General features: G+C 38.7%; 2 protein-coding genes across 7 annotated transcripts in view; one reads left to right on the top strand and one right to left on the bottom strand.

The window, feature by feature from the left end:
- The window catches only part of GNE (glucosamine (UDP-N-acetyl)-2-epimerase/N-acetylmannosamine kinase), a 326,114-nt gene that overhangs the window by 62,506 nt on the left and 248,558 nt on the right, over positions 1–15,050 (top strand). The gene's annotated exons all lie outside the window — the stretch shown is intronic.
- Positions 1–15,050, bottom strand: part of MELK (maternal embryonic leucine zipper kinase) — an 88,773-nt gene that overhangs the window by 27,715 nt on the left and 46,008 nt on the right. For all 6 annotated transcript variants that reach the window (XM_081803172.1, XM_006729116.3, XM_081803171.1 and 3 more), the window contains one exon: positions 3,540–3,626. In XM_081803172.1, coding sequence (XP_081659298.1) covers positions 3,540–3,626 — 87 coding nt within the window. The remainder of the gene's footprint in view (positions 1–3,539; positions 3,627–15,050) is intronic.

Genomic DNA, 15,050 nt, shown 5'->3' with positions numbered 1-15,050 from the left:
ATGTTAATAAAAAAAATCACACTAGCTATTTTATCATAAACAAAGTAATTTACAAATAATACATTATGTGTTAATTAAAAAAAGAAATCACACTAGCTATTTTACCATAAACAAAGTAATTTACAAATAATACATTATGTTAATAAAAAAAAGAAATCACGCGAGCTATTTTACCATAACAAACTAATTTACAAATAATAGATTATATATTAATTAAAAAAAAAATAATAGGGGCGCCTGGGTGGCTCAGTCTGTTAAGCGTCTGCCTTCGGCTCAGGTCATGATCCCAGGGTCCTGGGATTGAGCCCCGCATCGGGCTCCCTGCTCCGCGGGAAGCCTGCTTCTCCCTCCCCCTCTCCCTCTGCTTGTGTTCCCCCTCTCGCTGTCTCTCTGTCAAAAAATAAATAAAATCTTAATTAATTAATTTAATTTAAAAATAATAAATAAACTGGAGAGTACCTAGGACCAACGTGAATTCTCTGGGACTTCCTAAACCAAGATTTCTCAACCTCAACACTACTCATCTCTGGCCTGGATAATTCTTTTTTTTTTTTTTTTTTTTTTAAGATTTTATTTATTTATTTGACAGAGAGAGATAGCGAGAGCAGGAACACAAGCAGGGGGAGTGGGAGAAGGAGAAGAAGGCTTCCCGCCGAGCAGGGAGCCCGATGTGGGGCTCGATCCCAGGACCCTGGGATCATGACCGGAGCTGAAGGCAGACGCTTAATGACTGAGCCACCCAGGAGCCCCCTGGATAATTCTTTCTTGTGAGGGGCTGTTCTGTTGTGGAATATTTAGCAGAATCCTGGCCTCTAACCACTAGATTCCATTAGCATGTATACACACCCCAGTTGTGACAACCAAAAATGTCCCCTAAGAGGCAAAATCACTCCCAGTTGAAAACCACTGACTTAGACCAATGCTTCTCAAACTTTAATGTACATGTGAATCACTTAGGGATTTTACTAAGATGCAGATTCTGATTCAGTAGGTCTGAAGTGGGCCTGTGAGTCTGCATTTCGGACAAGGACCAAGTGACGCTAACGCTCCTGGTCAGAACATACTTTGAATAGCAAGAATTTAGAGTAGTACTTCTCAACTCCTGGCAACATACTGCAATCATTTGGGAAGCTTTTAAAAATTCTGATATTTAGGCCACACACCAAACCAATTAGGTCATAAGCTCTGGGGGTAGGACCTAGGCATCAGGATTAGTTTAAAGCACCCAGGGGACGGGCACCTGGGTGGCTCAGATGGTTAAGCGTCTGCCTTCGGTTTAGGTCATGATCCCAGCATCCTGGGATCAAGCCCCGCATCAGGCTTCCTGCTCAGCGGGAAGCCTGCTTCTCCCTCTCCCTCTGCCTCTCTCCCTGCTCATGCTCTCTCCCTCTCTCTCTCTCTCTCTGTATCTCTGTGTCTCGAATTAAAAAAAAAAAAAAAAAAATCTTAAAAAAAAGCACCCAGGGGACTCTATGTTCAGATAAGGTTGACAAGCTCACATTTAGAATGCATAGCCTGTATACTACTCATCCCTAGGACTGGAAAGTAAGTATAAACAGGCACATAAGAATGAGGGAAGAGTACAAAAGAAGAAAAACTATTACTTTCTTCACAGCATCCTTGATGTTGTTCATGTCTAGCTTTTAGAATCACTGAGATCTTTAGAAAGATTAACACCAGGAAACAATCTCTATCATGCTTCATTATCTACTTTTTCTGTATCAGAAGTAAACAATTCCTATTTCCATTTCACTTTTAAGTTTGAAAACTGTATGTAAAGACCACATAAAGGATATTATTTTAAGAACTTTTCTTCAATAGTTCTTGAAATTCCAACGTGGGGCTCGAACTTAAAACCGCAAAATCAAGACCTGAGCTGAGAACAAGAGCCGGATGTCCAACCAAGCCATCCAGGTGCCCCACCAAGTATATTACTTTTAAGATTCAGATTTTAAGTCTGTGGATCTCACACCAAATTTTTTCTCAATAAAATGACAGGATGTCTGGGACTAGCTTTGAAATATCCTAGTTTAAAAGGGCAGATGGGAGAGGGTGCTGGGATACAGATAAAACTGGCAAAGTGTCATTAACTGTTGAAACTAGATGATGATTACATGGAAGATCACTGTTAAACTACTTTTTTTTTCTTTAAGATTTTATTTATTTATTTGAGAGAGAGAGAGTGAGAGAGAGAGCACATGAGAGGGGAGGGTCAGAGGGAGAAACAGACTCTCTGCTGAGCAAGGAGCTCAATGTGGGACTCGATCCTGGGACTCCAGTATCATGACCTGAGCCGAAGGCAGTTGCTTAACTAACTGAGCCACCCAGGCGCCCTAAACTATTCTACTTTTGTAGGTGTTTGAAAACTTGTAAAAATTTTAAAAGAAATCTTATGTATCTGAAATATAGTCTTCTATTAAAGATCGTCCTAAAGAAAAAGTCATTCTTTTTTTTTTTAAGTTACTTCAATGGAAACTTCAGATTTTCATTATAAAAGACCTTGCAACAATTCCCAATTCTTGCCATTTCTTTAAAGGCATTATCCGGGGCATCGGGGTGGCTTAGTCAGTTAAGCATCTGCGTTTGGCTTGGGTCATGATCTCAGGGTCCTGGGATGGAGCCCTGCATTGGGCTCCTTGCTCAGTGGGGAGTCTACTTCTCTTTCTCCCTCTGCCCCTCCCCCCCACTCATGCTCTCTCTCTCTCTCTCTCAAATAAATAAATAAAATCTTTAAAAAAATAAAATAAAATAAAGGCATTATCCATGAAAAACTAAATTATCATTCTGTTTTCCAGACACATTCTAGAACCTTGGTTATTATGTCATTCAAAAAAATCCTTTATACCTCCTCACTGAAAAGAATTGTGGCTTAGCAAAGCTTTGTTTAGTAAAAAAATTTTGCTTAAGGCCTTTACCTTGCAAATTAGAAAAGAGAAAAAAACACAAATCATAGATGATGAAAGACACAGTACTGAATCAGGAGCAAAGTTAGGCGCAATCCCTATCAGGTTAGATTATACTCAGGGTCAGCTGTGAGTGCCTCCATCCCTACAAAAAAATCTAGAGATTAAGCATCTGAAAGAGCTAAAATGATCCAACACAGAAATCATGATAATGATATCTGTATTTGTTTCATAAGCTTACGGGTGATGTGATGCCACAGGATTGCTTTTAGGTAAGAAGAAAAGTGCTTTGTGTTTACCTATTCCTACAAACAGAATCATAGTTCTATGTTAGAGAATTTCAAGGAGTAAAATCAGAACTCTATCAGTTCTCTGTGGACTAGTTTCTTCTGTTTCTTCATTTTTTCCCCACTATAATTTTCTTTAATCAATGTCATTTTTAAGAGGATATCCAGCAGACATGAGAAAAGAATTGAGTGAAAATCATACATAATTATAATATTTACACCCATGATAAAATCCTAGGTCTGACAAATGCTATACTATTTTTAATGTACTTTACCAGTACATTTATTGTATCAATAAAGAAAAATAAAACAAGAGATATTAGTCTCAAATTCACATTGTATTTCTTACCGATGAAATTAAATCCTCCATTGTTTGCCGGTTATTTCTGTGATGTACAGAAAGTTCTGTTACACAATCTTCATCGAGGTGAATAAGCTACAAAAAAATATTATAAACTTTATTAACAAAAAATTACGAATATATTCATTGTTTTCCAATCTTAAAGTTAGCATAATTACTTTGTAAAATCAATACCAATGTGTAAAAACAACATGAGTTCATCAAATTCTTAAGTGAGAATAAACATTCTCCATAAGTTTTAAAGATGTCAGCAGGTGACAATAAGCAGTTCACGAAGAGGAGCTCTTGCCTAGCCCTTCACATCCCATCACCACCTGATTGTTAAAATTATGTAGCCAAGGCACTCTGTCCTCCTTCCCACTGCCTACAGTGGGATCTGCATGGCATCTTCATCAAGGAACAGTCACTAGGCACTAACATCAGTGGCTCTACAACAGGCCGGCAAGAGTGGCTCAGACTTGTAATGCAGCGCACCTCAAGCTACATTAGGGTTTAGCACCAATCCAAGGAGTCCTCACGATGCTGAGGGTACTGGCAAAGCACAGTTTTAAAAAGTGAGATAGTCTCTATACAAGATTTATTTTGCTTCAGGAGAGAAATTATCCAAGTATTCGGACCCATGCATGAGGGGCCAGAAATAGGTTCTGAGAACCAAATCCGAATCAGTGAGAATCAAAAGGCCGAAGGGGCCTAGCCTGGACCTGGAACAGGAGTTCAGAAGACTACAGTGGAAGAGATTCATAAGGAATGTAATTTTAAACTCATCTTTGCCATGTATGAATTCTCTTCACAACAACCCCAATCAGTGGTCTTTCACTTTCTGCCCTAAGTCCTCCTTTCCCAGGAACAGAACAACTGGGATGGCTAGCTTCTCCCACCTGCCCCCTAAGGTCTGTCTGCCTATGATCTCCATTCAGTGTCAGTACAATCTAGGCTTTGGAATTAGGGAGACCGTGGTTTGAGTTGTGAAATCACTAAATAACTATATGACCTTGAGTAGGTTATTATACCTCTCGGAGCCTCAGTTCCATCATCTGTAAAATAGAAATAGAGCCTGCCTTGCAATACATGTAACATATGTGGAGAGCCTAGTACAACATCTAAACAGAGTAGACCCTCAAAAAATGGTTTACTATTTTTACTAACAGTCATAATTTTACTTCCTCTTTGGTATAAGAGCTTTTCAGAAATTTGAATATCCCTATTATAGACAACCTGTCCTCTCCAAGTTTTCTCTTTTCCAGTTCCTTTAACCACCATTTCAATGATTACCGCCCCTTACCATTCTGACCCTTTCTTTAGATCGCACACTTTAGGTTGTCACTGGCCCTCAGCGTGATGTGTTCAGAACCAAACATAATATACCAGGAGAGGTTTGCCCGCCACAAAACAGAGCAATATCATGAACCTTCCCTTGTTCTGGACACCACACTTATAGTAATGGATTCAAGAGAAAGTCATGCTGCCATCATGAACACAGAGGAACACTAGAAACAACGACCTGCATCACTGGCTGGTGTAAGCACAACCTCATGGGTTACGGAGAATGTGGAGACCACAGAGACTTACACTAATGGTACTATATAAAAGTCCAAAATGCTAAGATAAGTTTTCACTGTGTTGCTTTGACCTTAGCAGTTCCCCCTACTGTAAATTCCCCCTTCAGGAAGGTCCCAGCCTTAGAAGCTCAGACACTTTACCACCAGTTGGGCAACTTCTTTGACACCAATTGAGTGACTACTGCTCAAGTGAGAAGATTTCTGGGGTTCCCTCCATAATCTTAATGTTACTCTCCTAAAAACAGGGCTGCTTGGGTGGCTCAGTCAGTTAAGTGTCCGACTCCTGATTTCGGCTCAGGTCATGATCTCAGGGTCCTGAGACTGAGCCCCGCGTCAGGCTTCACACTTGTAGAGCCTACTTAAGATTCTCACTCTCCCTCTCCCTCTGCCCTTCCCCCTGATCTGCTCTCTCTTACTCTCCTAAAAACAAACAAAAAAACACTTTCTCTCTCCCCCTAGCCTCCTGCTTTGTGTCTTTACCACAAGGTGTGTGTGGGAAAGGAGGGAAGCATAGGAAGAAGGTGCTAGCTTCTTTGCTGGACTCCTGAACTGGAGAGAATAAAGAGTGGGGTGGACAAGACACCAAAGTCTGAACCATATGGCTTATCTCAAGCTGGGTTTTCCAAAGAGACTCAATACTTTAAGTATAGATGGTCCCAGACTTACAACGGCTCAACTTAAAATTTTTCAACTTTACCATGCTGCAAAAGCGATACACATTCAGTAAAAACCATACTACAAATTTTGAATTTTGATCTTTTTCCTGGCTAATGATATACAGTATAATACTCTTTTGTGATGCTGGGCAGAGCAACAAGCTGCCGCTCTCTGTCAGCCACGTGATCATGAGACTAAAGAGCCAACACACTTAGAACCATTCTGTACCCATACGATCATTCCGTTTTTCACTTTCAGTAATCAATAAGTTACATGAGATACTCAACACTTTACTATAAAATAGGTTTTGTGTTAGATGAGTTTGCCCAACTGTACCTAATGTAAGTGCTCCAAGCATGTTTAAGGGAGGCGAGGCTAAGCTATGCCGTTCAGCAGGTTAGATGCATTAAATGCATTTTCGACTTAACAATATTTTCAATTTACGATGGGTTTATTGGGATGTAACCCCTTAAGTCAAGGAAGATCTGTACTCTGAATTCTCAGCCACACATACTCGAGTTAAATTAAGTACAAAAATGAATACCAAAAGCTAACCAATTATTTTGGATTATCCGTGCCTACTACATTTCCTGTTCAGTAGGGCAGAAAATAGAACTGAATATAACTTCTATTTGATACAATACTTGGGTACTAGAGCTATGTGTGAAAATGATAGAAGGAGATCATGCATAGAGTTATAGAATAGCACCTATACATTAAATATCCAACTAAATCTGAATTATTTTTTATAATTCACTCTTGAAGAAACAGAAAACTGAGGGGAGAAAAGCAAATACTTTGAAAAGCAACAATCATTGCTTATAGTTCTCCTGTATATTACTCATTTGATCCCCGAAGCAGTACTGTAAGGCAGGCAAGACAGATGAATGATATAACACATAAAGGCACTTTATAAATGGCAAACATAACCCAAACATACATAAGAGGCTGACAGCAGAATACTCATATTGGAGGTAAGAAAATGAAGACTTGGAAAAATTCCTGCAATGTGCCCAAGACTGGCATTTTTCATTACTAGCCCAGAGTTTGTTCTACTGAACCACAATGCCACCTCTTAATAGAGACAAGACAAGCAACCCTCATCCCAAAGGCCACAGCTACATAGGATGCAGGCCCTAGATTTGACTGATTTGACCTGTCAGATCCATCACATTCTGGAGCCCTTATGTCTAGGTTCAAATCCTGGTTCTACACTTATTAGTTGTTTGATCTTGGGGAAGTTACTTTACAACCTGTGTCCCAGTTGCTTCATCTGCAAAATGGAGACAATAACAGTATCTACTTCAGAGGGTTGGTATGAAGATTAAATGAGTGAAAAGAATTAAAAACACAAAGCCCATAGAATAGCACCTGACTCTCAGGTGCCTGGGTGGCTCAGTCGGGTGAGCATCCGCCTTCGGCTCTGGTCATGATCCCAGGGTCCTGGGATGTAGTCCTGCATCAGGCTCCCTGCTCAACAGGGAGTCTGCTTCTCCCTTTACCCCTCCCCCCTGCTTGTGATCTCTCTCTAATAAATGAATAAAATCCTTAAAAAAAAAAGAATAGCACCTGACTCTTAAAGGAATATCCTAAGTGCTCTATATTATACTCTAGTATAATATAGAGTTCTTACTGTAATAGCACACTATTCAATGATAGTAAGTATTCAGTAAATACTAGCAATTATTATACTAAGATATAAGGAAAATTATATACTTTTTTGAACACTCAAAACCATATATTTTACTTTATACTGCACCCAAATTTAAAATAATTTTTGTGTTGGTAAAATCAGAGACTTTCTTCATGTTGGCATCTGTTCTCCCACAAGCAGTAGTGTATCCTATCCTATTAGGATCATGGCTGAGAAGACATGCAAAGCCCTCCCACACATGGAGAAATGATGACCCCCAATGGTTGAACACAGGCATCTGCACCACCCACTCCCCCGCCTCCACAAGGGACACATACCCACTTGCCTAGCCCTGCTACTGCACTGCTCACATACCTGCACCCTCGCTGTTCTGAGGCTCAGTACTGATAGTTGCTAGAATGAAGCTGCTGCTCAACAACCTAACCTTACAGCTAAAGCAGCTAGAGAAAGAACAACAGGGGAAGCCTAGAGGCATCAGAAGGAAGGAAATAAAGGTAAGAACAGAAATAAATGATACAGAAACTAAAAAAAAAAAAAAAAAAAAAACACAATAGATCAATGAAACCAGGAGCTGGATCTTTGACAACAATTAATAAAACTGATAAACCTCTAGCCAGATTTATCAAAAAGAAAAGAGAAAGGACCCAAATAAACAAGATCACAAATGACAAAGGAGAAATAACCAACAACACAGAAATATAAGAGATTATTTATGAAAAACTATATGCCAACAAACTGGACAAGCTAGAAGGAATGGATAAATTCCTAGAAACATATAAACTACCTAAAGTGAAGCAGGAAGAAATAGAAAACTTGAACAGACCAATAACCTGCAAAGAAATTGAATCAGTAATCAAAAAACTTCCAACAAACTAAAGTCCAGGACTAGATGAGATGGCTTCAAAGGTGAATTCTACCAAACATTTTAAGAGTTAGGGGCGCCTGGGTGGCTCAGTCAGTTAAGCATATGACTCTTCATCTCAGCTCAGGTCTTAATCTCAGGGTTGTGAGTTCAAGAGGCTGACATCTTGAATGCTGGGCTCCATGCCGGGTGTGGAGCATACTTAAAAAAAAAAGGGGAGGGGGGCGGCGCCTGGGTGGCTCAGTCGGTTAAGCGTCTGCTTTCGGCTCAGGTCATGATTCCAGGGTCCTGGGATCGAGCCCCGCATCGGGCTCCCCGCTCAGCGGGGATCCTGCTTCTCCCTCTACCTCTGCCTGCCACTCTACTTGTGCTCTCTATCTCTCTGTCAAATAAATAAATAAAAATAAAAATAAAAAAGAAGAGTTAATACCTGTTCTTCTCAAATTATTCCAAAAAATAAGAGAAGGAAGGAAAACTTCCGAATTCATTCTATGAGGTCAGCATTACCCTGATACCAAAACCAGATAAAGGCACCACTAAAAAAAAGAACTACAGGCCAACATCCCTGATGAACATAGATGCAAAAGTTCTCAATAAATTCTAGCAAACCAAATCCAACAATACATTAAAAAAATCATTAACCACAATCAAGGAGGATTTATTCCTGGGTTGCAAGGCTGGTTCAATATTCGTAAATCAATCAACATGTTACATCACATCACTAAGAGAAAGGATAAGAACCATATGATCATTTCAATAGATGCAGAAAAAGCATTTGACAAAGTACAACATCCATTCACGATAAAAACCCTCAACAAAGTAAGTTTTGAGGGAATATACCTCAACATAATAAAGGCCATATATGAAAAACCCACAGCTAACATCATCCTAAATGGGGAAAAACTGAGAGCTTTTCCTCTATGGTCAGGAACAAGACAGGGATGTTGACTCTCATCACTTTTATTCAACATAATACTAGAAGTCTTAGCCATAGCAATCAGACAACAAAAAGAAAGAAAAGGCATCCAAATTGTCAAGAAAGAAGTAAAACTTTCATTATTTGCAAGTAACATGATACTCTATGTGGAAAACCCAAAAGACTCCACCAAAAAACTGCTAGACCTGAGACACAAATTCAGTAAAGTTGCAGGATATAAATTCAATGTACACAAATCTGCTGCATTTCTATTCATCAATAATGAAGTAGCAGAAAGAGAAATTAAGGGGCGCCTGGGTGGCTCAGTCAGTTGAGTGTCTGCCTTCAGCTCAGGTCATGATCCTAGGGTCCTGGGATCAAGCCCCACGTCAGGCTCCCTGCTCAGCGGGGAGCCTGCTTCTCCCTCTCCCTCTGCTGCTCCCCCTGTTTGTGCTCTTTTGCTCTCTCTCAAATAAATAAATAAATAAAATCATTTAAAAAGAGAGAGAGAGAAATTAAGTAATCAATCCCATTTACAGTTGTACCAAAAACAGTAAGATACCTAGGAATAAACCTAACCAAAGAGGTAAAAGACTTGTACTCTAAAAACTATAAAACACTAATTAAAGAAATAAAAAACGACATAAGGAAATGGAAAGACATTCCATGTTCATGGATTGGAAGAACAAATATTGTTAAATGTCTATACCACTTAAAGCAATCTACACATTTAATGCAATTTCTATCAAAATACCAACAGCATTTTTCACAGACCTAGAACAAACACTCCCAAAAATCTGTATGGAACCACAAAAGACCCCAAGTAGCCAAGAAGTCATGATTCTGGACTTCAAGTTATATTACAAAGCTGTAGTAATCGAAACAGTATTGTACTGGCACAGAAATAGACACATAGATCAATAGAACAGAATAGAAAACCCAGAAATGAATCCACAATTATATAGTCAATTAATCTTCAAGAAAGCTGGAAAGAATATCCAATGGGAAAAAGAATGTCTCTTCAACAAATGGTGTTGGGAAATCTGGACAGCAATATACAAAAGAATAAAACTGGACCATTTTCTTACACTATAAACAAAAATAAATTCAATAATGGATTAAAAACCTAAATGTGAGACCTGAAACCATAAAATCCTAGAAAAGAACACAGGCAGTAACTTTTTTGACATAGCAACTTCTTTCTAGGTATGTCTCCTGAGGCAAGGGAAACAAAATAGTAAATCATTGGAACTACATCAAAATCAAAAGCTTCTGCACAGTGAAGGAGACAATCAACAAAACTAAAAGGCAACCTATGGAATGGGAGAATATATTTATTTGCAAATGATATATCTGATAAAGGGTTAGTATCCAAAATATATAAAGAACTTATCCTACTCAACACCCAAAAGATGAATAATCCAATTAAAAATCGGCAGAAGACATGTATAGACATTTTTCCAAAGAAGACATACAGATGGCCAACAGACACATGAAAAGATGCTCAACATCACTCATCATCAGAAATGTAAGTCAAAACTACAACAATGGCCTATCACCTCACACCTTTCAGTGTGGCTAAAATCAACAACATAAACAACAGGTGTTGGTGAGGATGTAGAAAAAGGCAAATGAATGCTCTTGCAATGTTGGTGGGAATGCAAACTAGTGCAGCCACTCTGGAAAACAATATGGAGGTTTCTCAAAAAATTAAAAATAAGGTGCACCTGGGTGCCTCAGCCGATTAAGCATCTGACTCTTGGTTTTGGCTCAGGTCATGACCTCAGGGTCCTGAGATTGAGCCCTGCACCAGGCTCCACAATCAGCAGGGAGTCTGCTTGAAATTCTTTCCCTCTCCCCCTCCCCCTGCTCACGTGTTCTCTCTCTCTCTCAGATAAATAAATAAATCTTAAAAAAAAAAAAAAAACTTAAAAATAGAACTACCTTATGATCCGGAATCACACTATTTAGCCAAAGAATACAAAAATACTAATTCAAAAAGGGGGCTGGCTGGCTCAGTCAGTGAAGCATACAACTCTTGATCTCAGGGTTGTGAGTTTAAGCTCACATTGTGTGTGGAGATTACTTAAAAATAAAATATCTTTTAAAAGGGGGGGGAATAGGGGCGCCTTGGTGGCTCAGTCATTAAGTGTCTGCCTTTGGCTCAGGTCATGGTCCCAGGTTCCTGGGATCAAGCCCCGCATCGGGCTCCCTGCTCAGCGGGGAGCCTGCTTCTCCCTCTCCCACTCCCCCTGCTTGTGTTCCCTCTTTCACTGTCTCTCCCTCTGTCAAATGAATAAATAAAATCTTAAAATTGTTTTTAAAAGGGGGGAATACATGCACCCGATGTTTATAGCAGCATTATCTACAATAGCCAAATTATAGAAACAGCCCAAGTGTCCATCGATGGATGGATAAAGATGTGGTGTATGTGTGTATATATATGTGTGTGTGTGTATACACACACACACACACTGAAATATTACTCAGCCATAAAAAAGAATGAAATCTTGCCATTTGAACATGAATGGAGCTAGAGAGTATTATGCTAAATGAAATAAGTCAGTCAGAGAAAAACAAATACCATATGATTTCACTCATATGTGGAATTTAAGAAACAAAACAAACAAGCAAAGGGGAAAAAGAGAGAAAGAGAAGCAAACCAAGAAACAGACTCTTAGAGAACAAACTGATGGTTAGCAGAACTGATGAGAACAAACTGCTGGCTAGCAGAAGGAAGGTTGGCAGGAGGGTGGATGAAACAGGTGATGGGGATTAAGGAGTACGTTTGTTTTGATGAGCACCAGGTGATGTATAGAAGTGCTGAATCTATATTGTACACCTGAAACTAATATTACACTATGTTAACTGGGATTTAAATAAAAACTTAAAAAAAAAATTAAGTTGCTGCTCTAACTGCATTTGCTCAATAGATACTAAAGATGTCATGGAGGACCAAAGGGAATATGGAAAAGAAATTTTAGGAGCTGGCAGTCAAAGGAGAATCAGAAGGGATTTCATAACAGTGGGCAGACTAATGAGAGGGAGCTAAAAACAAGCTTACTCTGTTTTTCCAAGACTAGTTGGCTATTGGGAAGAGTGTTTATTTATATTTATTAGTGTGATTATTCCAGAAAGCAAATACCTCACAGCTCTACTAAGTCCGCATTGTGGCATGTCTGAAAAACCTCCAAGCTATTCTGTTGACCCATGCACATACCCCCTTCCACTGCAGAAATTTTAGTGGATTATCAGAGAACGTGCTCAATTATCTGAAAAGCGCATTAAAATACTTCTCCTTTAAAGTATTAAATTACTTTTCTAACCACATATCTATGTGAGGCTACATTTTCTTCATATGCTTTGATCAGAATAACAAAGCAAAACAGACTGCAAAAACAGGTAAGTATCTAAGTGTCTTCTATTAAGCCAGATTTAAAAGTAATCTGCAAAGATGTAAAGTGATGCCACTCTTCAAAATTTATTTTTTTAATTGTTACTTTTCATTTCTTGATTTCCTTATCTATATTTTAGGGATATGAATTGTATTGACTTAGAAGGACACACCTTTCACAGTGGTTCCAGGCTCTGCCATGTGGTTTGCTTTGGTGAATGGGCTATTAGCAAACATGATGCGAGCAGACTTGAAAAATGCTTGAAAAATGAAGGATTAGAATTTGCCCACTTTCTTGCCTCTTTTGGAATCCAGGCGGGATTTCAAGAAGCCCAGACTAGCCTGCAGCAATGTAGCCCAACAGACAGATGGTACAAACAGCTACATCCCGCTACGATAAAGTCACCGCATGACTGCAGTCACATGACGACTCCAGATAAGGCCTGCACAAGAACTGCCCAGTTGAGGCAGCCCAAATTGCTGGTCCACTGAATTATAAGTTATTATTGTTTTAAGTCACTAAATTCTGAGATTTCATTTTACACAGTAATAGTTAACTAATACCAAAATATACATATCCTTTAGTAACATTCACACTTTTGCTAAGTTCAAGTTGCCATTTGTTAAAAAAAAGAGAAATTTAAACATTAATGCAAGAATAATTATTTAAAGAACTGCTTAAACTCATATAGGACTGTTTACAGTTTTTTCATACATATATATTAGACCAGTTCTCACGGTATAGTCCACAGAGCCCTGAGGATCTCCAAGATCAAACCTATTTTTATAATAATACTGTTTTTCATTTTTCACAATGTTAACATTTGTGGTGATGGTGCAAATGCAATGATGAGTAACACTGCTGGTGCCTTAGTATGAATCAAAGCAGTGACACAAAACTATATTAGGATACCATATTCTTGGTCATGCACTTACAGTTCAAAGAAAAATTTTTTAAGCTAGTTTCAATTAAGAATATCATTGATGTAGTAAAAAGTACTAATTTTATTAAGCCTTGGCCACTCAGGACACATTTTTTTTTTTAAGATTTTATTTATTTATTTGACAGAGAGAGAGACAACAAGAGAAGGAACACAAGCAGGGGGAGCGGGAGAGGGAGAAGCAGGCTCCCTGCCAAGGAGGGAGCCCGATGCGGGGCTCCATCCCAGGACCCTGGGATCATGACCTGAGCCGAAGGCAGACGCTTAACAACTGAGACACCCAGGTGCCCCAGGACACGTGTTTTTGATATTCTGTGTGACAAAGTGGGAAGCATGCAGAAAGCACTTCTGCACACCAAAATATGGTGGCCATTTAGAGGAGAAGCACCTGTGTGACTGAGTTATAAGTTGAATCACCTGTTTTCTTCCTGAAATGCCATTTTCAATTGAAAGACAAAATATATTTACACTTGGGTATTTAGCATTTTCTCAAAAATGAACAAAAGGAACTTGTCACTTAAAGGAAAACAAACTGACAGTATTTGTTGCTAATGATATAATTTGGACTTTCAACCAAAAATTATGATTTTGGGAGGCACCTGGGTGACTCAGTCAGTTAAAGTGTCCGACTCCTGGTTTCAGCTCAGGTCGTGATCTTGGGGTCCTGAGATCGAGCCCTGCGTTAGGCTCTGTGCTCAGCGTGGAGTCTGCTTAAGACTCTCTCTCCCTCTCCCTCTGCCCCTCCCCACCTAAAGAAATAAATTTTTAAAAAGAAAATTAGGATTTTGGAAAATTTGTACCTGCCACCATTAGTTTAACAGCTTTCCAATTCTTTTTTTTTTTTACAGTTTTCCAATTCTTAAAGACTCTTCTAATGAGATCAATAGTGACTTTAACGAATGTGAGGGTTTTTTTCTAATGTATAATGAAAGGTGTTAACTTTTGGAACATCTGAATAACTCAGCGAAACAGTATTTTCCAAATGACCAATTCATAATGTTACGTGGGGAAGAGATCCAATGGAAAGACCAATGGATTTTAATGTAATAGAGTACAATAACTTCATTGATTCCACAAGCAACTAACCCTTAAGAAACCACTATTTGTCAAGTATTAATGGACTATCACAGAATATCCCTAATTATCTTAAAAAGCTCTTAAGGTGTTAATCCATTTTCCTAGTACATATCTGTGTGAGGCTGCTTTTTCTTCATATACTTTAATCAAACAACATATCAAAACAGAATACAGAAGCACATGAGATCCTAGTGTCTTCTATCAAGCTAGACTTTAAAGGAATTTGAAAAGATGCTACTCCTCTCATTAAATTTATTTTTAAAGTTATTTTTCAGGAAAAAATTAACTTGAGATAAAATGTAATAGGTTTACTACTGTTACTTTTAAATGAATCAATAAACAAATATTAAGAGTGTAAAGGAGTCCTCAGACTTAAAAGTTTGAGAACCGTTATAACTTCATAACTCCTCTGGGAAGTAGACAGAACTGTTAATCTACT

This window comes from Leptonychotes weddellii, chromosome 14 (assembly GCF_054177405.1).
Source record: "Leptonychotes weddellii isolate Sample4059 chromosome 14, ASM5417740v2, whole genome shotgun sequence".
Taxonomy (NCBI): Eukaryota; Metazoa; Chordata; class Mammalia; order Carnivora; family Phocidae; genus Leptonychotes; species Leptonychotes weddellii.
Note: the sequence above shows the minus strand (reverse complement) of the source record. Positions and strands in the feature narration are given on the sequence as shown.